Raw genomic sequence first — 27,095 nt, forward strand, 5'->3', positions numbered from 1 at the left:
TGGGAACAACACCAACACGGGGATATCAGATCAACCTCCTAACTTACCCTTATTTTTAGTATGTATTGCAATTACCTTTACAATGCACACAATGTAACACAAACTGAATATGAACATATTTCCACCTCATAACAATATGCCTTGAACGCTAATATACACACCACCCTTCAACATTTCTGGTGCAGTATCATCTCTCAATTAAATCCTTTAAATCTCAATACTTTTGATTGTCTCTTGGCTTTCAGTCTTGAGGTTAACTGAGATTCAGTGCATATATCCCACCCATTAAGAGTGCACATGCAGAGGCCAGGTCTTCCAGGTCATGCAGGACACACTAGATGGTTATACCCACATCGGCTGGAGGAGTGCTGGCATCAGCTCTTTCGATGGTAAAGATAGCAAGGGTAATTTGTTCCAGCTCCCTCTGAACAGCTGTAGCTTAGACACAAAAACATAGAAAAATGGCATCCAGTTTTAAAAAAAAGAAAGAAAAAGGGCCAAAGCTACCCTTTAATGACGTAAACACAATATTAGGAACATGCACCCCAGTGCACCACTATTTCAGACTACAGATTCAACGATAAATATAAATAGTTTGGGTATACAAGAAGATTTCCCAAAACATTTAAACAGGTTCCATGCAAATTACAACAACAACAACATTACAACATGCAACAACATTAGTTATTCAAAATTAGTTTTTTATCTGTATTAAACCAAAACTAAAATTACCAACCAATTATTCTTTGAAGAGGATGCTTGGGTCTTCATTCAGGTAAAAAGGTAGTGCCCTGAGGACACACTCCCTCCCCTTTTCAATGGTTTCCTTCTGTAGAGAGTGGCAGAGATACAGGAAGAGAAAACAGAAATACTTTAGGATGACAGAAACTCACATTATACGCAAAATGAATGACATAGCCACTGCACAGATAGACATGTACACAAGACCAACTAATCATCACATGGACATGAATAGTTAACCTGTTGGGCAGGGTTTCCACCACATTATATATGTCCATAATGGAGGTAAAGACAAACTAATACATCATCTTTTTTGCATTCAAAACATAACATTAAAAACATTCACTTCTGGTTTAACCTAAATCAAGGGATCAGATTTTACATATGTTTAGGTAATTTAAATTTTCCAACGTTTTGAGTACCAAACTTTGTCTTGCTTAATATAAATGTAAGTGCACTGTGCAGCTACCATACACTAGCTGTTTAAATTTGAAAATGATCTTATTAGCCATAATATTTTGCTACCAACAGAATAACGCACCTGTGTGGCTGGGGCCAAAGTTTGTCTAATTTTCTTCCCTGCAACGCCTCCTTTTTTCTTGAAGACTTTTATGAGCTGGTCAGTGTATTGGTCAAGTTGTGTAAAAAGCCTTGGAACATGTGCAGCAGTAGTAATCCTCACATATTCTGCTTCCACCTGAAAATATGTCAACAAACACAACATACTGTACTGTAAATATACATACTATATGTACACATATACAAACTAAAACTAATGTAGAAAGACCTCATTAAAGCTATAATTTTAACACAAACATTTACACAAAATGCTAATGGAGCCATTACAGCTTTTATTGTTATTTATCAAGTTCCAAAAAATATTGATCACAGCTGATCTGAAAAGAATTTCATGCCTCAGGCCCTTGAACTGCAACCTTTACCATGGTTCAGATGTGGAGACGAAATAACAGGGGCATGGGATGGGTCACAAAAGAAAACTTAACTTATAAAACAGTTTTGTTTTTAAAAGTATAACAGTTCACATACCACATACAAGCTCAGCAGTACCACATACACCACATCAGTATAGGAGGGAGCAGGTAAAGGCAGGATCTGAGATTTATAAAGTAAAACAAGAAATTCATTACTTAATTTCAAGAAGCAAATTATTGTTTGAATTACAACTAAATAAAATACTACTCAGAAGAAAAGCAAGAGATTGACACTGCCATGTGCTAACTTTCTATAGAAGCAATTATCACCAGGTCTGTCGTCCTCCATTGTCTGTCCACTCATATGTCTTGAATAATTTTATTTAAAAAATTAAGTGTGTACTTTCACAAACTGTAATTTATAACTACATTGATATGTATAACTCCGCTAGGAAACATGCTGTATTTACAGACCATTTTTACATAATACAGATTACTGATAGAGCAGGACAATGGTGTCACAGTGGCTTTCGCCCTTGACTTTTTGGATTTTAAATGTCACTTTATGCTATCCTTGCTATCCTATTCGATATTTCCGACTCTCGGATTACAGAAAAGGAATCCCAAGAAAGCAAATGGAAAAATAACCCCTTGAAAGAATAACCCCATGAACCCCTGTAGCTAATCCCTTAATAAAACAAAAAACAATAAAAATGTTTCTTACACAGTCCACAAAATAAGCATGTCCAGGACCCAGTAAAACTAATGTAAAACAAGCACACGCAAACGATATAACATGTCTTGTAAGACAAACGCAAAATATAACCATGCTGGACATATAGATACTACACAACATAGTCAAAGAAAAAAGTGGTCTTACCTCTCAAAGAAACAGCAGCTTGGCGCCAAAACAGCCTTTTTCAGTTAAATTTGAAGTCTTGCGCATGAGCAGGCACAAGCCGTGAAACCTTCTTGTTCTGCACGGTTTCATTACAACTGTTTTTGCATTACTGCCACCTTGTGGATATACAAGGTATATCGATCCTCATTGACTTAACTTAAATGTTATGCGATCAAGTAACACATTAGTATTATGTACGTTGAATAATAGACACAATTACGTAGACTTGATTAGAAAAACATATGTTAACTTAACAAAAACATATATTTTAAGTAAAATGAAAATAAATAATTAATATACACTGAACAATCCACCTCATTCATTTTTTTGAGTGTGTCTTTCTGGAGATGCTGGTCTAGAATGACAGGGTGTTCTAGATTCTCTGCCACTTTTTTGAGAAGAGTCTGACTCTGTATCTTTTGCCCGTGTCTGTGCTGTTGCAAGGAAGTTTTGGATATCTTTAATAGCATCGGACACTTTTTCGCTCTGAATAATTACATCAATTGCTTCATCATCAACCAAGAGCACACTGTAAACCCGAATAAGTTACCAGAACTCAAAAAAATTGAGGCAATCGATTGCCTCAATTTTTTTGAGTTGATCAACTCAAAAGTCAAATTTTTCCAGAACATAAAAGTTTGGATTACATGGTACTTGTATCTTTTGAGAACGGTCAACTCAAATATTTGCAGTTAATATGACTTAAAGTTTCAAGTTTACAAATTCAAAGAAATAAGTTCACAGAACTTATAAAAAATAAGTACACAACCACAACATTTTTATGTTAACAAAACTCAAATGTTTATTAGTTTGTGTTGTCATTATTTTAAGTACACGTTAGTCAAATATGTTGACTACTTGATACTTAAAAACATGTGACCCAAAACTTAAAATTTTTGAGGCAATTGATTGCCTCAATTATACTGAGTATCGGTAACTTAATATGCAAAAGTCATAAACATCTGCCATTGAACAGTATCTTGCCTGCTCCCTTTTAGCACTATGTTGAAATTAAATACATTAAAAAAAAAAAAAATTAAATTAATTAAAAATAATTAACAAAAACATTTATAAATTAAAATAAGTAGACCAAAAATTGTTTAGTCAGGAAAACTGTCAGAGTAATGAAAAATAATGCCAAATAATAATTAATAATATCAAAATGTGCTTTTGGCTCTCTGGCTAATATCTGAATAAGACAACAAGGCAGCAATTTGAGTGAATTACAATGCTATTTGTTTTACATTAACTAGTATCAAACAGTGAAATTTAGGTCATCTTGCGCAGCCCACAATGTTTTGGAAATAGTATTACGAAAAACATTAAAACATACAAAACATTAGTGTTGCTTTGCATTATGTTAATGAGAACAAAGGCACATTGTATAGTTTGGACCTATTGGCTGAACACCTGTAGAGTAATGCAATAATGTTTTGAGGCATTATTTAGATGAAAGGAGAGAACTTTGAACTAGCCTTTTATAATGCTTCACCCTGCATCCTTCTTTCAGATGAGTTCCTACATAACCAAGTCATTCTTGAGGGTCTGTAACCTGGGTGACAGTTTACCACTTTCTAGACCAAATAAAATCTTTTGAGTAAATTCTAAAGTGTTGGTCAGGCCTTTGGGGTAGCTGAGGTGAAGTGCATAGATCAGTCCAAACATTACCAGGAAGGCTTCACCAAATCTGGGGAGACTGAACACGGCATCACTTACAATGACGACAGAGATTTTCACAGGTTGGTAGTGAACTGGACTTGTTGTGTCATGGTCACTGATGACAGTGAAGAGGGCCACTTCAACACCATCAAGCTCCAACTCATCAGATTCGTCCTGAATTAATGAAAAAGAGATACTAATCACAATCTAACCCAAGAAATACAACAGACGACATATAATTTCTCATTTTACCAACTCCCACTGAGATCCAATACCTCTTTTACAAGGGAGACCTGAGTCTCACTGTAAGAGGTGAAAAACAGAAGATCCATGTTCTGCACACATAAATCAGCTAATTCACCAGAGAATCAAGTGGTGTGAGATAGACTGAAACTAAGCTAAAGGAAATACACAGGAAAATGTTTTACTAAACATCTTATCACTTTCAACAAAACACCAATTCAGTTCATTCGTAGTGAGGAGACAGAAAAGACCATACATGGAAACCTTATGGGTAGACTAAACAAAGATAAGTCCAAACAGTGCATCAAAATACATGTTTGTACTTTGATGCACTGTTTATATACACAGTAGTATCTGTTAGATACTTAAGGACACTCACAGTGCAGGTTCTGAAAAATCCAGAGACATCCTCACGCAGATAGACAGGAAGGGCGTGGAGAACGGTAGTGCGCTTGGTGTGGATATCATGGATTTCCTATTTCCAGATAAAAACAGAATTGTATATACTGGTGAGTTTACTGAACAACAACAAAAACAACAGTCAAATCAGAACATATGTCCACAAATAACCTGTTCACATCTTTAATACAGTCAGACAAATAGCAAACACAAAGTGGAGTAATAGCAAAATTCAAAAAGCTCATTTAAATCATTGAACCTGTCCAATGTTCCACTGGTTCAACCTATGAAATGTGTAACAATCTATTATTACCTGTTCATTGTGAATTCTTAGAATTTCAGCCAGGGCATCTGCTGTCTTCCCAGTTTTTGATGCCCTGGCTGAATAAGGTCATCAGTCGAGGAAGATGGCGGTCAAGTTCAGCGTAGAATGTATTGGGCAGGTTCTGATTTGTAATCCGCTGAAACTCTGCATACAACTACAGCAGAAGAACAATACAGTTCAATTTGAAGAATCTCGCACATCTTTATAAAGCAGCAAAAAGCTGCCACATGAGTAAGAATTACAATTTTCATTTTAAAGAGAGCTGATCCATATTACCTCAGACTCCATTTTTAGAGCAGGCCAGAGGTCCAAGAGCTCCTTCACAACCCTAACCCTGAACATATAGTTTAAAATATAGCGTTTCTAACAAGAAAACTGCTTGAAAGCACTCTCACTGCAGACAGGCATCTCCGTTGTGTAACTGCAGGGACAACGGGCTTGTTTGGACCCAACTATTCTGAGTCATGAGAGGGGGTTTAAAAATTTAGAGAGATTAAAATACTTTGTTTTATACTAGGCGACCAGGCGCCACCTCTAGAACAAGTAGTATCTAACTTTTTAAACAGCCTGCGACCCTCATTACAACAACTTAATGCTAGCTCTGCAAGCGCAAAGTTTCCTTCGGGGAGAGCAGCAAAGCACATAAAAAACACGGACCGACATTTCTGCTATTCTTTTCGACACGCACCCAAAATACAACTAAATATTCGTATTTTAACAATAAACTAATATCAACATTGAAAACTTACTGTAAGTCCAGTGATGCTAGTTGCTGCTGTTAGGTCCAACTTTCTCCAGTCGTCCGTGTTGCCTCTTTGGTGCTGTTCCCGCCCATATACCTTTACTTCTTCTGTGTTTCGTATTAATGCTCATTAGCGCCGCCTTCCGCTTCGGAGGGTGAATCAGAGATTAACTCGGAATAAAAATTGATTCCTGCAGCTGCTCAACACTTACGGAAAAAATTAAAAATATATATGTAGGACACATTGATAAAACAATGAATATTAAAATAAATACATTTTGTCTTCCACTAATGCATTTAAGACAATTTGATTTTACTTATTTGGTGAAACACTTTGAGATTTTATTGTATTTTAGCATGTGCTACATAAATTAAGTTTATTATTAAATCCTACTTGAAACAACAAAAATAACAGGACTTTACCATTCTTATATGTCCTAACTTAACTGTGTTACGTTGTGCTTAAGTTATGATTTTAAGTGATGCTTACTTAATATAGAAATAGTTCAATTCAATCAAATATTATTAGTTTCATTTACTCAAAAAGAAGAACATGTTATACGAACTTGACATATTTAAGTTAACAGAACTTTTTAAAAACTTTGAGTATACACTACTTAATCTGTTTAATTACTTTGAACATTCGGGTTTACAGTGCAGAATCTTTTGCAAAAACTTTGCAACTGCGTCTTCTATGATTACATAGAGGACTTCGGGAGAAAAGGAAACTCTTGATTCAGCTGCTGTCAGTGGTGTACTGGAGATAACAGAGTCTGATAGACTTCTACCCATAAAAGTATTGGGAATTTGGTATATACGACTTGTCATTAAATGGTCGTACATTTTCTCTGTTAATTCCCTTGAGAAATTTTTGATGTCCTCGCTTATTCTAATGTTCTCAAAGGTTTTTTGGATAATATAATGTTCTTCCTCTTTTGTGAACTTGTATATGTCAATAATTTCAGATCTGATGACATTAAAGTTAGCTGGAGTAGAACATTTTACCATGCACTCAGAAAAATTATGGTTCTTAAATGGTTCTTCAGATGTCTTCATGGTTCTTTAAAGAACCATCATACGTCAAAGAACCTTTTTATTTTGTGGATGGTTCTTCAGCTATTACAAATGGTTCTTTAAAGAACAAAAGGTTCTTCATCCTTAGCAATCTAAGTTTGATGGTGTAAATAGCATAAATATTTATTCACTATAATGAGGCTGTGAATTATACTGTGTGTTTTCTTTGTGTGCATGTGTGTGCAAAGGGGGAGGGCGGGATACCTGGCAATTACCCTTTAAGAGAAGATGGTAGGAAACTGAATATTCAAATAAAAGTTAGAAATATTTGCAAACAGTAGACACAATACACACATTCAAGTACTGTACTTTAGTTTTAAATTTTAATAAAGCATTACTATTTTCTACTCCAAGGCATTACTTTTGAGATTATTATATATTTTTGAAAATATAGTATAATGATAATACTAGTTATTGTAAACTTTACAAACCACCCAGCAGTATGTAAAGTCAAATTATAAAATACAAGTAAATAACAATTGCAGAACAGAATGTCAGTGTAATGAACACACTTCGTTTTGACAAAGCGCACTGCTTAGGTAAATGATCTGAGTAGTTGTTCATCACTGAGCAATTTGTTGATATGTGTTTCGAGCCAAATAAATGACAGGGAGAGAGAGAGTGACGTCAGAACACGTCATACTATAACCTCCCGGGAGCGGACGGAGGGGGTCAGTCGTTGGGATGCGCATGCGCAGACAGAGTGTGCGAGCGGCGGGCCTTGACCTTTCGGGAAAAAAACTCACGGACGGTGACAGCGAAACGGATAACAGTCTTCAGTACCTGCTGGACTTTGAAGCTGTGGATTCTGGGACTGTTGGAAAAGGTAAAACATTTCCATTAAAACCTTATTACTGTTTTGTTTTTGTTACTCGTCATTGTAGCTTGCTGTTAATGTTGTGCTAACAGTAGCGATTAGCTAGATACGTTAGCCGTTGACGTCAGCGCAATTTAGTATCCAACTGTTTTCCTAACAAAACCACTGTTATAATTAAGTGAAGCTGCTCCCAGCTAATTAGAACCTTTGGCTTCTAAAATATGTGGTTCAATTGCGTGCTGCGCACATAACCTAATGTCAGCTAGACCGAAATTAAAATTTAATATATTGTTAAAGTCACTAAAATGGCGCCTGAAGCCTGTTGTGACGTGAGCTCTGTGTCTGCTCTAGAAACTCTGAAATTCTGTAGATCTGAGCCGTACATTAAATACTCACATGAACCTGTACTTTGAATTCTGTATGAGCTGTATAAAATGCAGCTATGCATAAGAGTTTTGAATGAATAATTAGATTAGATAACTCTTCATTGTCTAATCGAATTATATAGAAATGAATAGAAATGTGACATGAGAAGGTGTGTCTTTGACTGTTCCTGCATAACTTAGTTTCGGACTAGTTGACAAGTTATGCTCCGGTCATTTGATGTTTCCAAGATAGATGTTCTTTTGTAATATAGTTAATTTTTTTGTATATTTCATTTATCCACCATTATACATACAAGCTAAGAAGAGGTCGTTATACTAACAAGAGGTATCAACGCTGGGCCAAAGTTCAGCACATGGTTAAAGTTTGTAATCCAGCCAGGGTGTAAATATCACTCAGCAGCCAGAGCTGAAGCAGGTAGCATCAACACATAAATCCACTCTACCCGGCTTAAATCACAAGAGCACCTCTGACCAAAAAGCTGTAGATTTTTCTTGTTTGCACAAATTAATCCAGATTCACATTAATTGTGTTCACAGCTCCAACAAAATGAGGAAGAGGAGGGGGAGAAACACAATTAGGTTGAATTACAATTGGATGGAAGGCGAGGACAAGGAGAAGGAAGCTTAGGATGAGGAGGAAGAGAAGCAGCAGGAGCATCTGTAGGGATCCCTATGATGTCATTGAGGTTTGTTTCATTAATATGGTCCTCTCACAAAGAAAGATGACTTGTTTTAGTTCACGTACTTCCTGTATTAAATAGTGATGTGCAAAATGTTGTGAAAAACCATAGAGCAGGCACGTATAGTGCATCTGCAGGTAAATGAACATCAAATCTCTAAGACAGACTGAAATCTGTATATTTATCACCCTTATGATAAAACCCACGTCAGCCATTGGTTTATGGACTTTGTATTTTTTTTAGCCTCAGCATCTGCTTTATTGCTGTTGCTATGTTGGGACCATATTAGGATGAGGGATCAGAATCTGGAGTCATGCACACTATTGTTTCATTTAGTGTGTATCCATAAGATTCGTACAGCAGATCCAAGTTGTGCCTTGAAAACAGGAAAGTCGTCTGCATAGAGGAGAACTGTAATAGCAGGCTTGTACAAAGTGAGGCTTTGTGCACTCGTTTTACTTCTGTCACCCTGTTTTGATGCAGAATTCATTTGAAATCAGGCAAGAACTGAACTTATTTTTTATAATGTGTTCTTGTGAATTGATTGTGTATCGCATATGTTTGATTTGACTTTCTGCAAGACAACAGTCGTCCACTGGCCAAAAAAGTTTTCCAAATACCTCCACGTGATCTAGCCTGGATTTAGAAAAGAATAGCAAAAAATCTGCACCTCCTGCTTCAGATGCAATTTGTGTTTCTGTGTTCAGAGGCAGCGGCGAGAGGGGAGACCTCGGCTCATCCAGCTGGAGAGCCTGACCAGGAGGAGTCGAACATTAACTCAGCTCTTCCAGGGCACCCTGCAGACTCGGCTGCTGGCATCGGCGAGGGATGACGTGAACGCCAAACTGGAGTCCATCACAGGTCAACTGCAGGTATGCGAGTCAGACCTTCTGAGGAGGGTTTCACTTTTCTCTCTTCTTTATAATTGACTCTTTTCTCTCTCTTTCAGCTCCTTGTCTCAGAGTGGGAGGGATTTGAAGCACAAAGGGAGGAGCTTGTCGTTTGGTTGGCTGATATGGATGTCTGCCTGAGTGAGGTTGACCAGCTGACAGGAAACACCAGTGAAAAACTGAAACAACTGCAGGTGTGGGCTTGTTTTGATATGACATATGTTTGATATGAAACATACGTCAGAGACATTATCCTAAACTGGACTAACAAAGGACCATGAGTACAACATGAAACGTACATTACATGGTGTAATGCTAAAGTTCATTGATCATTTTAATCATAAACTTGTTGTTGAAATGTTTTTACTGAACATGCAAACATCTGCTGATGAAAATGTGTTGATTTATTGGTCTGTTATGAAGCTATTGCTATTTCTAATGTGTTTTATCACTTTCTGATGTTTTATTAATTAAACAATACATGTATTATTTGTTGTGTTATCTGTAGCTATAGTATTTATATATATTTATTTATAGTATAGCAAATATATTTAATTATTACTGTTTAAAACACTAATATGTGACATGTATTAGTATTGATGTTGTGCTGAGGGCTAAAATGCCTTTTTGTCTTTTGGTAACTACAAAATGACAATAAACCATTAATATATGTCTATGCTGTGCTCGTATTTATTTTACCCTACTCAAATTCAATTTATGATGCATTTTATTTTGAAAGATTTAAAATGGTTTTTTAAAGAACCACTCAAAAAAGGTTCTTTAAAATGGTTCTTTTAAAGAACCATTTGAAGGACCTTTTTAAAAATGGTTCTTTAAAGAACCATTTTTAAAAAGGTTCTTTGAAAAACCATTAAAGGTGCCCCAAAGAACCATTTCTTGATGGTTCTTTGGGGCACCTTTAAAGGTTCTTCAATGAACCACTGAAAGAAATGGTTCTTCAAAGAACCATTGTTTGAAAGGTTCTTTGTGGCACCAAAAAAGGTTCTTCTATGGCATCAGTCTAAAGAACCACTTTTGGTTCCAGTTGGCACCTTTATTTTTCTGAGTGTGGTTTCCAGAGTAAATGAGCTTCTTGAAGGGGAACCCATTCCCTCAGTTTCAGGGGAGTGGCTTAGGTTTAACAGACTAATCAAATGTCTTTTGCTCTCCTCCACTGTGTTTTTCAGCCCCTCTTTCATCTTTTCATAATGTTTTTGTGCGAACTTCAAAAAATGGTGTTTGCGGGATTTTTCTGGTGCGCAAGGAGCACGTGAGTTGAAAAACTCTCACTTTATCGAAGATGGCTCCCATAAATCCAGATTTGGGTGAGATACATTTCTCACTGTGGGAAGAAGAATCAGTGTCAGAAGAAAGGAGATTGTCAAATATAATATTGACAATGTCAGCTGCAAATTTTTCTACTGTGGCATCAGGTTCCAAACGTGCCTGCCTTTCAGCTTCTGCACATTCCCCACTTTCTGAACTTTCTTTCTTTTCTGAAAGTTGCTCTATTTTAGCAGGTGACTCAGTTTCTATATCTTCGTCGTCATCTGATAATTCATCATCTGCAGAATATGATTCTTGACTATATCTGGTCAGAATATCACTAACCTCCCTGATGGCGAATTCGCGTGAGATGCCGGACTCACTGCTGTCTGTGCTGGATTCAGATTGACTTGAATCGCTTACCGATATAATGCGTGAGCTTCGCCGTTTTATTGCGCATAATTTCAAGCATGAGAGAGCAAGAGAAACCATGACACGGAGTCTTCCAATATTCGGAATTTTTCCGCTGATGTAAACAGCAGGGTTTAGCGGTAAATTGCTCTGCCTGACCACGGTGGCAATCGACTTTACCTTATCTGAAATCTCCCTCTCAATCATCATTGTCAGCTGTGTAACACTCACACAGTACTGCTCAGGGATGCTGAGCGCTTTAGCAAAAGTGACTGAGATGGAGTCACCAAGAAATGGATTTTTTTCTAAATCCGTAGCTGCACCACGCTGAATGGCGGGAAGCGCAAGTATCAAGATTTTGGCTGTGGCGATCTGTATGATTTCAGAAATCATGTCGGCCAAAACTGCTTGAACATCAGAATCCAAAAGTCCATTTTCTATTAAGATCCACTGTTCGTCAGAGAGCTTGTTGAAGGCATTATTGATAGTCGGTAACTGTCATGGTCCTGCGGCCATGACTGAGTGACTTTGTGTTTGTGTCCCTTATTGTTATTATTCTCTTTATTATTCATGGGCTGTTTTGGGATGGTTTGTGTTTGGGGATTTTAGATACTGGGTTCTGGGTTTGTGCTCCCTCTGTTGGTCCCTGGTGTTAGTGTTCCCCTGTCTCGTCAGGTTAATCAGGTCCAGCTGTTTCCCCCACCTGTGTGTGATTTCCTCTGCTCCTCGTCGCGTCGTCTGTGTTCATACCTGGTGTAATCCCCTGCGTGCTCTCCCTGCTGTTCTCCCTTCATGCTCAGGTTTGCTATTTCTTTGTGTAGTTTCTCCCAGTTAGTTCATCCTTAGTTCTGTTTTACCATCACTTTATATTTGATATTATCAATAAATCACCCTCACACCTGAATAAGTGCTGCGTTTTGAGTCCTCCTTCCACTCTCCACACGGCCGCTGCCCCGGACCGTGACAGTAACAGCTCATCTGGTGATAGGACCAGAGGAATATGAAAATTAGAATCCGGTGTTTGAGACATTGTTGTTCCACAGGGATTCCCTCTGTTAAAATCTTCCTGAAATGCTAAACTTTCTGATTTGAAAGACTGGGGAACGTTTCACGTGTATAAACTGCCAGGCGAACTCTGGAAGCTGTAACCTTTTGACTTAGCTTGGGTCCTATTTGAGGACTGTCCCGGATCAAAGGCAGATCAGACTTTTTTTTTTTTTTTAAATTAAACTTTATTTACAAACAACAGTTTAACATACAAGGCACCATCATTAATCCGATTATGTTACATCCTCGGTTGAGCATTATAGCAAAACAAACAAACAAAACGAACAAAAAAAAACAACAACAGCAACAACAATAAGCACAAAGTTAAAAGAGTTAGCACAAAAATAAAGAACAGTCATTGAAGGATTCGAACCAAAGGCAAAAACTAACGTGCAAAAAAAGGGCAGTCGTGATTATAAAATAGGGAGTTTTTTGTTTTTTTTAACATAGGTTAAACTCTTTAAATAAAACAAGAAGTTTATGGGCTTTCTTGTTATTCACAAGTTTCAGCGATTTAGCCCAGAGTCTAAAGTCATTCAGCCATCTGTTTATACATGGTTTAGCTTTAAAGTATCTGCATTTGTGAATAAAAAATTTTCCCATTAACAAAATCGTCCTAATCAACAGGTCAAAATCTGCATTCTCAGCAAGTATTCCAAATTTTATTACTGTCACCGTCAAATGTGGTAACTGAATTCTCCTGGACTGTAGCCAGCTCCACATGTCAGTCCAGAAGGAGTGCACTGATTCACAGTTGAAAAACAAGTGATCCAGACTTTCAATATCATTTTCACAAAATGTGCAGGCGTTCACATCTAAATTAAATTTCCGTCTTAAGAATTCATTGGTTGGATAAACCTCATTAATGATTTTAAAGTGAACCTCTTTTGCTTTAGGGGAAAGAGGAAGTGAAATATACTTTTTTCTTATCAAAGGCAGATCAGACTTCTTCTGTGACGGCACTTGTTCGAATGCACGAATATTCACGCATGCGCAAAAGCACCCGAGTTCCAGACACGTCATAAAGGGTGCGCAATCTCGGCAGATCATCGCGCAAATAAATCTGCAACTGACAATGAAGTCCATTTTCTGAGAATGAGAAACTATGGTGCAGTGAGCTCTCAAGCCAGCCGCACTTTGGATTTTGTTGAATTTTTTTTTTCCTTAATACGGTATGCGAGTTACTCTGAAACTACGGAGCTCCGCAGGGGACATGGGAGAAAAAAAAAATTAAGACGGACTTTTGCGAGATCCCGAGTTTGTTTTGCGAGATCTCGCAAAAGTCCGTCTTAATTTTTTTTCTCCCATGTCCCCTGCGGGGCCCCGTATGTATGAAACACAGCAGAGGTCGTTTTTTTTTTTGTTTTTTTTTTTTTTTATCCTGCAAGTCTTTTCCTTATTTACTCCGGAGTGCAGCAGATGTTTTGCTGTGTTAACAAACACAATAGACTATAACCCTTACTTTAAATATTATATATATTTAAAAAACTATGTTAAAAATTCTTTACGAGGTGACACAAATTTCACATTTTTGTAACGTGGCAATATGCTGAGTGGCAGCTTTTTCCTTCATCACTTCCACAGTTTTTCTTAATAAGTTAGGACTGTAACAACTTCCAGAATAACCACTGCCAATTTTATCTATAAAAAAAGTAATGTCACATAAATCAATCTTTATTTGTATTTATTGACAACATCAAGTAATAAAACACAGCTCCAGTGGTTTGCTGTGGAAATTAAAACATTTTTGTCACTGTATACAGAAAACCAAACAAAATGCAGTCCTTTGCTCAAATTACTGCAGCAGTTCAGTACCGCAGCTGTACATGTGTTGAGTTTGTCGAGTATGCCTTTGTGCTTGTCCTTTTCTTTCCATCAAGTTTGCCAATACGAACACACACACACTTGATTTAAGATGGTGTGTGCTCAGTCTTCTAGCAGTATGTCCAGTTCTTCTAAAGGCAGTCGCACACTCACTTCTTTCTCTGTCAACAGGTCTACAAACCCCTCAGCTGATCGGGAAACAGCTGAATTGTATGTACCAGTATACATACATACTGATTTAGTTTGCAGAAGCGGTAACTACAGCAGGGTGATAAGTGTAATTGGTCAATTTGGTAAATATGTGCTGAGCAAGGCAGGATATTGATCAAGTGGCACCATCTTTATTTTTTATTTCTTTTATTTAACCAGGAAGATTCCAATGAGATTAAAAACCTATTTTTCAAGGGAGACATTTAATGAAATCATCTAACAAATAGTGTCGCCTACTGTGTGATTATTTGTTCTAATGTACCATCAAAGAAGTGCATTTCAGTAAAAGTTTAAACCCTGTCTCATCTATAGTCTGTTCATCTTTTATATACAGGTTATCTTTTTACTGAATTGTAACCAAAAAAAAGATAAGGAGGAGTGGCTATCAGCTACTGATTCTTGTTATGCTCCTGTTTTCTCTTCACCTCTCTCAGTTGTCCGTCCCTAAGCTTAGTCCTTTCACAGGTTTCTTCCTCTCAACAGTCGCCAAGTGCTACTCACTAGGGATCCTCTCTAACACTGTTGAGATTTATACATATACACATTCAATGGTTGCACCCTTAACGGTTACTGGTATATGTAACATGACCACTTCTGTTTTCTTAAAAGTAAAATCATAGTCCTCAAAACACTAATGTTAAGGTTTCAAAGCCATTTCCTCTTTTTTACAAATCTGTGCACCCCTGTATAAAGTCAGTTGGTTGGTAAAACGAGCTGTTGTTCGTTATTAATTAGCTCAGTTTCTCTCGTATAACCGCACCTAATGAGTCTGCAGGGACTATAACTATAAATTGAGTTTTGGGAAATATCACTTTCACAGTATGTGTGTGCCTCACCAGGGGACCAGGGGATATTCTGTAAGGCCTTGTAGAAGATTACTGTGGCTTTATCCACTTTTCCTTCAGACACCTACAAATTCAAACTTACACACTTTACATATACAATGTAATCACTGTGATATTTGTGTATCCACAGCCACAGAAGCTGTTCTACACTTCTGTCTCCATGTTCAATATTTGTAAACTGCGGACAATTCAGTCGTTATTCCTGAAATGCACATATTAATATTCTCCTTTTTTAATGATACTGACGCTTTCAGAGGCATCATTTCTTTTTCTTATTTAAGCAAGATCAGGTCTCTACTTTCTTCCTAACAGGTTTAGTGCTCCAGAGCAGAAAACAGCATCAACGTGAGTTTGTATGACCGGTCTCAACTAGAAGGTGTACATCCTCCAAAGTAAAGAGCAAAGAGCCCCGGTTTCTGTTGCTATGGCATTTTCAAAAAGTCCACGGATGCGGTTGCTGAGGCCATTCTCTGGCCGGACAGATAAGGGATCATCATGGAAATGTGATCTATAAATATTGCAGACATGTACAGTAAGTGCTAAGTATCGTTTGATAATGTGCAACCCTGTTTCTATGAAAGCTGTATTAAGTAAAACTAAAAGCAAGACTGCAAATCACTTAAATCTGCATTTAAACAACATTAAACACTGGGACTTTTTGAGATGCTCATCTTTCATCATGCTACTAAATCTTATTTGTGTTGTGATGTTCCATCAGATGTATTTATTTAATGCTTTTGAGCATTAAACAACTTTTCCAATTTTTGTTGTCCCTCACTGGACTTTTCTGAAATGTAGTTTTTTGTAAATACTTTCAAAATCATCACCTTCTGTTTTTATTTGCAGTTTTTTGGGGAAACAAGGATGTAAATTATGTGAATTTTGATGTGATCCTGCTATCTGATGCTTGTGATTATCGTCTGTTACCTTACCTCTGAGCTGCATCTACCAGCTGCTTCCTTTGCTATTCAGCAACTATGGCAAAGAGGCGCGGCACCAACTGCTGCAGTCTCTGGTTACAGAGTGAAAAAAAACGGCGAGCCCAGCGAGCAGTATGGCAACGGTACTCCACCTGAAGCACACATCACATGGAGGTCAGCCAGACCAAAATAAACAAATAAGCTTAGGGCTCAAAAAGCTTTGAGAAACACATCTAGAGAAGAATGGGGAAAAGGAGCTTTTATTAGCCTGGCCTGTACATAAATGCTTCAAAGAAGGGCGCTGGTGGTCCAGACTGAGAGGGCCGATGGCAGTACTAACACCTCACACTGTGCCAATGAGACAGGAGAGATTGTTAATAAAAAAGTGGGCATGTTTCTTGAATTTGAGTTATCTAGAAAAACATTGAAAAACGCAGCACTGTTGTACATTCCCTTGTAATAAAGCCATTTAGTTGGTAAACGTGCCGTAGTGTGTATCTTCTAATCTCTTAACCCTCCTTAGACTCACAGAGCTAGACAGGCTTGTCAGCTGATTGTTTTAATCCCGTCTCCCGCTGCTTCTTCACTCCTGATTACAGCCAACTGGTTCAACTTTTTACATAAAAAGAAATCGCCACTAAGAAATGTCTGCTTAAAAGGCTGGGTGAAGGCGTGAGTATAGCAGTAGTTTCCTTTTCAGCTAGCAATATTTTTCTTATCTAGTAATGAGTTCAGGCAGTCAGAAAATCACTGTATTTGTAATTATTACTTTTCTTCTTTTTGTTAATGCTTGGCTGTTGTTTCAGCTGGCTTTGGGATAGATCAGGATGAGCTTGGTTGTATTTATGTATTTACATATTTATAGTGGGAAAGCAAGATAAATACATAGGAATATGCTTTTATTTTGAATGATCTGAACCGGAAGTGTGGATAAAGGTGCTCTCTTATCAGGTAAATCTTTTCTTTTTTTTTAATATACTAATAATTTTACTGAATTTTCGACACCTATAAATGTCCAGTTTAATTTATGTAAAAGCTTAATATTATTTAAACCTGTCGGTATTCAAAATAATCCGTTTTATCGTTGTAGTGAAGCTTTGAAAAAAAAATCAAAAACGCTAGCTAATATTTAATATCACTGTGAATCTGTTGCTGTTGTCAAAGCCGACCGTTTTGGATAGCCGATGCGATGCTGTTATTTTCCACGGTTCTGAAACACATGTTAAAGACATCCAACTCGACAGAAGACGCGCTCAGGATGCGGGGGAGGCTAAACGGTCAACATACGCACTTGCTTCGTCCTCTTGGGCTCGGCTGCTCGGTGTTAACGGACCGTAATCTTGCCAGCAGAAAGTGGGGCGGTTAGCCGGGAGGCTATGGCGAGGTCTTCCTCTTGTTGTTGGTTAGCTGTCTTTTCATAGCGTGGTTACCCCGGTCCTGCTTGGCCGCTGAATGTCAGTTGGTCCGCCGGAGACGACGCGACCTTGGGGACGCTGTCATGGATTTGACTCGGTTGGCCGTGGATGCTGGTCAGTTCATCAACCGCGCTGTTCAGGTAATAATAATAATAATAATAAAGGAAACTATTATGTGTTTTTCCTGGGCTTTAATCTCAACCCTAAATCAGCGACTGCCCTTACTAAAAGAAAAGTGCGCAGTTAAGCAGTTTGTTAATCAATGTTACCCTGAAATTCGCTCCAGTACACTGGAGAGAGTCTAGGACAGGCCGAGAGGACTGAGTTGGATCCCGGACTGGAGGAGCTTTTATCACGGGCGGACGCCACCAAGACGTGGACGGACCAGATAATCTCCCAGACTGAGGCTTTACTGCAGCCAAGCCTCGGTAGGAGAACATGAATTGATTTAATGAAGCTGCCCTGATTCATTGAGCAGTTACAGATGTATACATACCCACTTCACTAACAGTTGGTCCTGTTTTTGGCACAATTAGCCCTGTTTTTATGATCCTGAACTCTAACCTGTTCACTGTATCCAAATATATAAAAGGTGAGAAAAAAGATCTGAGCATTTACTCTTTTAAAGTAAAACATCATCTCATTAAGAGTAATGGAGATGGTTTCCCTCTTCCGAGGAAGGTATTCTATGGAGTATTTTTAAAGACATTTACAATGAAGATGAGAAATATTTAGATGACCTGTAAATATTTATGAAGAAAATGCATCTGGGATGATATCAAGCAATTTCCAGCTGCCAACATACAGATAAAAGCAGAGTCATCAAATCCCATCAACTTACTGTTGTGGTCCTGAGTTAGCTGAGAGTCTTTACCTCTGGGACCAATCGTTTCAGCTCTCTTTGTCCTCCCACAGTACATGCATACATCTTCCTTGATGTCTCTTGTTTACTTTGGTAGCAATTGGCCTGTTCGGATGAATAGAGATGCTTATTCTTTAGCCTGTTTGAATCCAATTACGTTTTCTAATGGAGTTATGAGTGGATGTGGTCTGCAATCTATCAAATAAAAGGTACATTCAGCTGCCAGATGCATCCAGGATACATTTTCAGGTCATGTCTCGCTGAATTTATCTTCCAAGGGTTTATAGTCTTCTTGTAAAATCATTTTTACAATGATATTTATTATATGAAACAATATTTTAGGACTTTCTCCTTGTGGAAGAAACTATGAAACCAATGCATTACAGTTTAAATCACAGGGATGAACTATGTTTTGAGAGGTGTTGTGTGTGTATTGTTTATTACCATTTTTATTAATTGTATTGTCACAGGTGCATCCTTTAACAAATGTACATGATAAAAATTGTCACATGGTGTATAGAAAATGTAGCCACTGAATTTTGATGTGACCTTTGACCTCTGATACACAGGAGTGCGGTTAGAGGACCGGCTGTATCAGCATCTGGAGTGGAGCGTCCCACCCCGGCCTCGTGCCGTTGAGTTACTGGGAGATCAGATGACTCAGGCCGGGCTGGAGATTGGATCAAACACACCTTATGGTGAGTACACACTCACCAGCCATTTTATTAGGTACATGCAGTTTGCCAATACAGGGTTGGTTACCAAGCAGTTGAGCAGGAATACCTAATAAAGTGGCTAATGAGTACGTGCATTTTATTGATCTGCGAGAAGGATCTCAACTATTTTCACATGTTCATTTCTTTGCTTATTCTTGTCTTTTTTGTGTTATGAGTATATATTGAAAAGTTGTCACTGTGTTGTATTTTTATGTTTCTCTGCTCAGGTACTGGATTGATAAGGTGTGGAGAGGCTCAGAAGCAGCTCGGCGAGGCAGAGAGGAAGTTTGTCCAAAGCACTAACGTTCACTTTCTCACTCCCCTGCGGAGTTTCACTGAGGGGGAATACAAAGCCATACAGGTAAACACATGCCTCTGTATCACATGCACACAAACTCGCACCTTTATTGTGATTATCACAGCAGTGATTAGGTTATTTTACGCTGTCACCCAAAATAATATTTAGTTTATAGGTTATTTGTAAAGTAAACAAGATCGCTTGTTCCTAGAATGAACGCAAGATGTTGGTGAATAAACGTTTGGACTTGGATATCACTAAGGCCAGGCTGAGAAAAGCCCACGAGGCTGAGCAAGAGGCCAGAGTGAGTTACACCTTTACATTATTACATACTTTTCAGTTAGTCATACTCTGACTAAAAGCTAAACATGTTGATATTTGATATTACAGTTCTTGTATCTTCTGTCTTTTTGTCAGAACCTAAATGCCAACCCACTGGAAGATGACTACTTGTCTCATGTCTCCTACATGTTCAGCTTCCTGCGTGTTAAATGGCTAAAGGTCAGCAGTTCTGTGTAGGAACGTGCATATTAACAGACACAGATGAAATTGTTGTTCAATCTTCAAATAAGGCATTGGTCTTCTTATGTCTCTTTCATGCAAACAGATCTGGGCTCAGGAAATCTCACAGGTGAGTTCCTTATCAGTTTAAAGAACACAGGATCTGAAATGGTCTTCATACAGTATATCAGTGAGGCTCTCAGCAGTAATTGATATGAATATGGAGCTGCTGTTAGCACAGACAATATTTCCTTTCTGTAGTTTTCTGTTTGTTTAGACTTGAGCTCATTTTAAATGTTGTATTATTTCGGCAGCCATTTTTAGAAAAATAAGAGAAAAACCATACAGATGTGTGTTTGTGTGTGTGTGTGTGTGTGTGTGTGTGTGTGTGTGTGTGTGTGTGTGTGTGTGTGTGTGTGTGTGTGGGTTTGTATGTGTAGGCAGAGATGGAGCTGAGGATTTGTCAGAGTCTTTACAATCGACAGTCAGAAATCACAAGAGCTGTTGTGGAAGGACTCAGCAACACACATGTACGTACACTTAACGAGTTCAAATTTGTGTTTGTTTTTTTTTTACTATCTGTTTCTTAAAGGAACTGTTGCTTTTTATATTTAATGCTTGTGGCTCTTTACCTTGTTGGATATGTTTTCCTGCTATCTACCTCTACAGACCAACCATATGCGGAGCCTCACTGACTTTGTGGATGCTCAGGCTAGCTACTATGCTCAATGCAACCAACATGCTCAGGAGCTGCAAAAACAGCTGGCCAGGTCTGTGTAGTCTCATTTCCATCTTCAGAAGAGGAAGAAGAATAGCTTCATTTGTATAGCGCTTTTTAACACACAGTTCCAAAGTACTTCACAGTTCGAATTAAACCATACATGTACATGTTTCAGCATACAGACACACAGTCAGGCATACAGTCTTATGCCCAACTGGCCAAAAATAATGGGAGAAAGCTTAAGAAAAAGCAGTTTTTTAAAACAAATGACTCTTTTGCCTGACCTGACAGGGCGAGGAAGACTGTTCCAAAATTTAGGCTCTCCAACATCAGAAGTGTGGTCCCCTCTGGATTTAAAATAAGAGCAAGGAGCAGTTAAGATACATTGATAAGATGATTAGAGAGGCCAACTAAGGTTATAAGCTCTTGGTAGCTGAGCTGTATATACAGGAGCCTGGCCACGTAGGGCTCTGTATGTTATTTATTTCACTAGAAGCCAGTGAAGGAAAGCAGAAAGGTTGCATAAAAGGTTTCAAGATTTCATTTTTGCAGTGTTTCCTAGAAAAAAGATTGGATGAGCCTTCTGGTGTGAGATTAAATTTCTGTTTTTATTATATTTATACCTTGAGCTGTTTAGGTTTGTAATTTTTCATACAGCACAATGAATCTCCAAATCATGGCTGTCTAAGAAAACATGTATTTTCAGTTTTGGTGTTTAACAGTTATTTTATAACTACAGTGTGAATAAAACAGGTTATTTGCAAAATTTCTTTAAAAAAATACAGTTTGTAGTGAGATTTGGGTCAAATCCATTATATTTTTGTATCGTTTTTCTTTTAATTGAAACTGAATAAATTAGAAGTTTTAACGAGCAGATTATATAACTTCAGTACAAAGTAGAAAATATTCAGGACATTTGGTCTTCTAAAGAAACCAGGACTACAAAGAATACTTTATGATTTGAACATGAGTGGATTATATTTATGGTTTTATTTCTCTGCAGCATTCCAGCTGTCTTCTGTTCCAATAACTGGCAGTCTGCAATTAGTAATCCCGTTGGTCAGCCATCAACAAGCAACCACGAGGCGAATGAACCCATCAGTGCAAATCACGTCACTCCGTTACCTGTGCTCGTCCACCAGCTTCCAGATTTCGACCAGGACTCGTGGACTTTAAACTCACCACCCCAAACTGTGAAAACCACAGCAGATTCATCTTTCAGTGCACTTCTGACTCACCAGACAAATAACAACAATAACAACATCATCATCTCCACCACCAGACAAACACCCAGCAACCATGCACCAATCTACAGCCAGTCAACAACTGTTCGAGCGATTGATCGTGTCTCTACACCAAACCAAACGGATCAGCTCCAAGCACCCGGCAGGACGGCCAGGATGTCTGATGCTTCTCCTGCTTCTACCCAGGTACTAACATTCAATACAACATCTTCAATAAGCAATGGTGCAGCAACAGCAGCCTCCCCGCCTTTACAACCCAGTGCAACCTGTAGCATCAATGAAGGAGATGTCCAGGAGTCTTCGTCAGGCCATCAGGATGTGGGCCAGTAGAGACGGCAGGTTGGGAACATGGCATCAACCCAGAGTATTTCAGCTTTGACTTTAGGAATATACACAGTGATTATATCATGTTCCAGTTTAATTAATCCCTTAGGGATTATAATGTGAAGTTGTTGAAGTTGCTTATTTTTTAAAAGCGTAATATAGTGCCACAATCATTTTAGACTTGAGCTTTATCCATGTATTATTCATGCTGTGTGAACATGATGATGGTAGATGTAAAGTCTGTTCTGTGTGTAACATTTCTTGGTTTCAGGCTGGAAGACGAAGCTAACAGACTGTTATCATTTTGCAGTGTAAAGTTGTTTTCAGTTAGTGTCTGTGAAACTGATCTTTTTTTCTTTCTTTTTTTTACGTTCTGGTCAGTGAGAACTAAGCAAGCTCTGTGCCAAGTGTATGTGTTGGTGTGAATACATGAATTTTACTGTGTCTCAGTGACCGTGTGAACTTGTGGTAATACTTTGGCCCAAACATGTGACACCTTTAGAAAGAAGTGTATGTGCATATATGTGACTGCCACCTTCTGACTCTTGTTTGTTAAACATGAGGTCATTTTCCATACGAAACACAGTTTCACTTCTGTCTGAGCGCATTTGCATTGGGGAACCCAGAGGTGACTGGACCTTTGTGCTTCTTCATACACGCGCTGGGTGTTTTCCCACGCATACACTCATTTTTCACCCTTTACCTTCTTAAAGCCCCCATTTGGTCAAATGGGTGGAAATTTCCACGTCCAGATGTTGTTAATTTTCTTCATGAGGGCAGACCTGCCTAACGTGGGTCTACTCTGGAGGGACTCTGGATGGAAACAAATATTAATGTAGCACTGGCTGTACTGAAATAATTGCCTACAAGCTCAATGCTTTTGTCCCAGTATGTAAAGATGTGTGTGGGTTTGTGTAGTCTTCATATCAGAGCTGCTGCCAGTTTCAAACTACACGCACGCAGTCATGATTCAGCCACGAGTCGTTGAGCTGACGTCAGTGTGGGTTTGAGTTTGCGCTTGATTCATGTGAAGATGTGGAAATAAATATGCAAACAGTGATGTCATGCCGGTCTAAATCAAGTGTGGTGTCTATCTTTGTTCTCCAGTCAAGGTGTTTCTGTAATTTCCTTGTTAAAACCACAGTTCATATAGCTCACTTTCCCATCATACCAGCCATCTGTCTTAGATTTACACGCAGTGACAATATTTTCAGACTGAGGTCTTGATCAAGCCTCCAAAAAATTCTGTTTGTTTCACTGTTTCTGACTCACTGCCAAGCTTGCAGTTAAGCTGGATTCGCTTCACTTTTTCTTTTTTACACAAGAGTGAGATCTCCTTTTGTTTTACATGAATCACAGCCTTTCAACACATGCACACAAGCTGTAATAGTTACCCAGAATTGCTGACAAAAGTGTGCATATGTGTGTCTGTTTTTCACTCCCACTTAACCTTTTTCCTGTCTAGAGCTGTCCAAATAGATTAGATCAATTAAGAGCAGTTGGTGTGATACTGATCAAAGCAGAGCCTGCGGTTCATTAACACTATAAACAGTTATATCTTACGTCTTTACAGGGGCTGAGGTGCAGCCATCGCTGAATGCAGATTCAGTTCTTGCTATTTTTTCCCCTACAACTCAGCAAGGAAAAATAAATCTGTCCCTAAATGTTCATGACAGCAACACTGCACCGACAAAACAAGTCCCTGTCACAATTCCAGCATATTTTTATATTTCCGGTTCGCACTTTGTCCTTGAGCAGATCTCTCATAAGTCTTGGTATGAATCTTTTGTTTGATACAGGAAGGAAAGGGACGCTTTGTTCATGATGAGTGAGTTGGGGAAATGGATAAAGGAAATTTTGATTTTATTTTATTTTTTTAGCTTATTTGGTTTCTTCTGATGCTACCTGAGGGGCACATGTTACAGATGGGTGCAAACCCTCATAGTTTAGTCTGTAAAGGCCTCATGCTAATGCATTGTTATTCAAAAATATAATTGAAATTCACTAAAGATAAAGGCCAGATTTTCCTACCCATGCTTAATAAAATAACAATAAAAAGAAAACAATCTGCATAATACATTTATTATCTTGTTATTTCTATCACATGATTTGTCTTCCCTTAAAAATATAAATGTCCCCAGTATCTGTAAGAGCCCTCCTTATCTACATTCACCACGAGTTTGATTGCGAGACCAAGCAGAGAAAAATAATGAAGGTGGACTGATGTTTATTAGAAGATGTACTGATATTCAAAGCATCATGTCATCTGTGCAGTAAGAAAATCTAAGTGGACTGAGCTCATAACCTGGAACTACTCACCCAAGTACAGTAAGGTGCTCTAATTACTTTGATATTATTTTTAAACTATCTTAGCTATAAAGAAGATTGTTAGATAACCTATACATTAAAAAAAAAACCTTTTAAAACAAATTCTAATGAAACCCCATCTACCTTGTTTTACATTTAGATAACTACACCTTCAGGTGAACTACAAAACATGACATATTGTTCAGCCATTGTTTATCCAAAAAATAAGCCAAAATGCAGAAGCAGTGTGTGGAGAAACTAAGTACAGCCTTAAAGCTTACACAGCAATTAAGACCGTAAACAGCAGCCAGGTGCTGTTAATAAAATGCACTTGATTATCGATCATTAGCTGCTCTAGAAACGCAGACGTTTTGGCAGCTTGCATGTCTGAAACATTAAGGTCTGTGTCAACACGGTGCCCTGAGGAAAGACATGAGCAGTGATCTTAGACATTTTTTGCCCGTTATTCTGGAAGAGTTATTTGAAGTCCATCATTCTATAGTAACAAAGATTATTCACAAGTGGAAAACATTCAACACAATTGCCACCATTCCTTGGAGTCGACCTCAGAGCAAATTCACCCTGAAGCCAGACCATGTAATGCTCAAAGAAATAAAATAAAAAAATGAAATAAGAGTAACATCTCAGACTCTACTGGCCTCGGGTAGCATGTTAAATATTAAAGTTCATGACAGTACAATTAGATAAAGACCAAACAAGGTTGGCTGTCAAGAGAAAACCTCTTCTCTTTTTAAAAAGAAGCAGCAGAACATCTGAAGTCTCCAAAGTTGCATCTGAAAAAAGACTTCTGTAACAATGATCTTTGGACAGACGGGACCAAAGAGGTCATAATGTACAAAAGCAAACACAGCACATATAAATGCTCTATCATGGTAGAGCAGGAAGGAATGCTGAGCGTGCTTTCTTTTTCATTCAATGCTTCTGTATTTTGGCTTAGTAAATATTAACATGGTGTAATATGTCGCATATTTTTGTTCACGCAAAATTGTATTTACCTAATTTTAAAACCCGCTAAGGACCAGATATTTTTTTATTATGTCCTGATATGTAAACCCTTGGATCTAGTTTATTTTTAGCATCACTGTATCCTGTGCGGTGTTTTATTAAATCATGCAATGATGACTAATGCAATCATTTTAAATGATTAGACACTATTATAAGTCTGCTATATGATTTCAAGGACTCTACTGTTTTACGGCATGCTCTATTTTAATAATAGCGCCATATTTGCATGTTTTCCTTCCCTCCCTGTCCCACATATTGGTAACAAAAAGCGTGTACACCCAATAATAACACTCAGTTCTCATAAAATGGTCTGTGTGATTTTGCACTGTTACCATGTGGTTTGCGCAACAGTGAAGTCCTGTTGCTGTTTTACATTGCCTGTTTAATGCAAGCTTAGCTGACAACACCCATTGTCCCATTTTCCCTAACAGCCCTGTTTCGTCAGAATGAGCCAAATCACAGGATCTGTTTTCTTCTAATTTCCCGGCTCTGAAAATTAGAGTCAGGAAAATTAGAGTGAGAAAAGCAAAAAAATGGGGGGAAAATGCTTTAGAAATCTAAGTCATCACCATCTTTCTCTCACTCTCTCCCTTCCTTTCCATCTTTTCCCACATCTCTGTATTTTTTGTCCTCCCTTCATCTCTCATCACCCCCCCCCCCCCCGTTGCCAGCTGGGAGTGTTTGCTGATAAATGTAACTCCTTTCTGATGATTCATGTGATGGCTTACATGGAAAGATGACCTATAAAGAGGAAAAAAGAAGTGGAAATCCTTTAGATGGGATCGAAGAAGGAAGATGAAAATAGCGACACTATCGGTTTCATAAAGCTCAGTTGTTAGTTCTAACATGTAACTCTTCCAGGGAGCTTATTCAGTTCTGTTTTACAGAAATGGGACAAGGAATTGCATACGCAATAATGACGAAAGACAAACCTGACCTTCTGTACGTTTCCTCGCCCACAACTCAAAGTCTTTCATCTTTTTCTAAATCTTCAATCCATCTTTTCCTGCAGGTTCTCTGTTTTCCTGAAATAAATGTGCCAGCTTCACAGTTGTTGCTCCCACTGCTACAATTATAGCCGCCCAGACAGAGACTATCAGGAATAGAGACCGGCAGACGTGCTGACATGTGCAGTAAAGCGGTCACTCTGGAGGTCTGCAGGGAGAAGAGTCAGGGTTTTTCCTTTGACCTTGACCTGTCCTACTTCTGCTGTTTAGCCACAACACCTGTTGATCAGAGACCTGAACATGCAGCTGGTTTTACTAAGAATGCAATAATGCTATTTCACAAGCATATAATGAAATCCAGACCATTCAGTGTTGCAACTTTTCCACGTTAAGAGGTCTGATGGTTGTGCAAACTGTACATG

At 38.2% G+C, this 27,095-nt stretch overlaps 2 protein-coding genes across 2 annotated transcripts; both read left to right on the forward strand.

Moving 5' to 3' along the window:
• The first annotated feature begins 7,609 nt into the window (after nt 1-7,609).
• LOC146612168 (uncharacterized) lies at nt 7,610-10,016 on the forward strand. Its single transcript, XM_085342787.1, has 4 exons — nt 7,610-7,842; nt 8,757-8,905; nt 9,607-9,771; nt 9,849-10,016. Exons 2-4 carry the CDS (start codon nt 8,849-8,851, stop codon nt 10,014-10,016), a joined length of 390 nt encoding a protein of 129 aa, XP_085198913.1. The 5' UTR covers nt 7,610-7,842; nt 8,757-8,848.
• Nucleotides 10,017-17,686: 7,670 nt separating this feature from the next.
• LOC146612169 (endophilin-B1-like) lies at nt 17,687-22,428 on the forward strand. The gene is made up of 10 exons (XM_085342785.1): nt 17,687-17,867; nt 18,014-18,155; nt 19,159-19,287; nt 19,533-19,666; nt 19,815-19,907; nt 20,021-20,104; nt 20,211-20,234; nt 20,545-20,634; nt 20,774-20,874; nt 21,829-22,428. Exons 1-10 carry the CDS (start codon nt 17,811-17,813, stop codon nt 22,397-22,399), a joined length of 1,425 nt encoding a protein of 474 aa, XP_085198911.1. The 5' UTR covers nt 17,687-17,810; the 3' UTR covers nt 22,400-22,428.
• Nucleotides 22,429-27,095: the final 4,667 nt, after the last annotated feature.

Source organism: Diplotaxodon limnothrissa, linkage group LG19 (assembly GCF_057381915.1).
Source record: "Diplotaxodon limnothrissa isolate DT_005_m linkage group LG19, D_limnothrissa_male_GT1.1, whole genome shotgun sequence".
Classification (NCBI taxonomy): Eukaryota; Metazoa; Chordata; class Actinopteri; order Cichliformes; family Cichlidae; genus Diplotaxodon; species Diplotaxodon limnothrissa.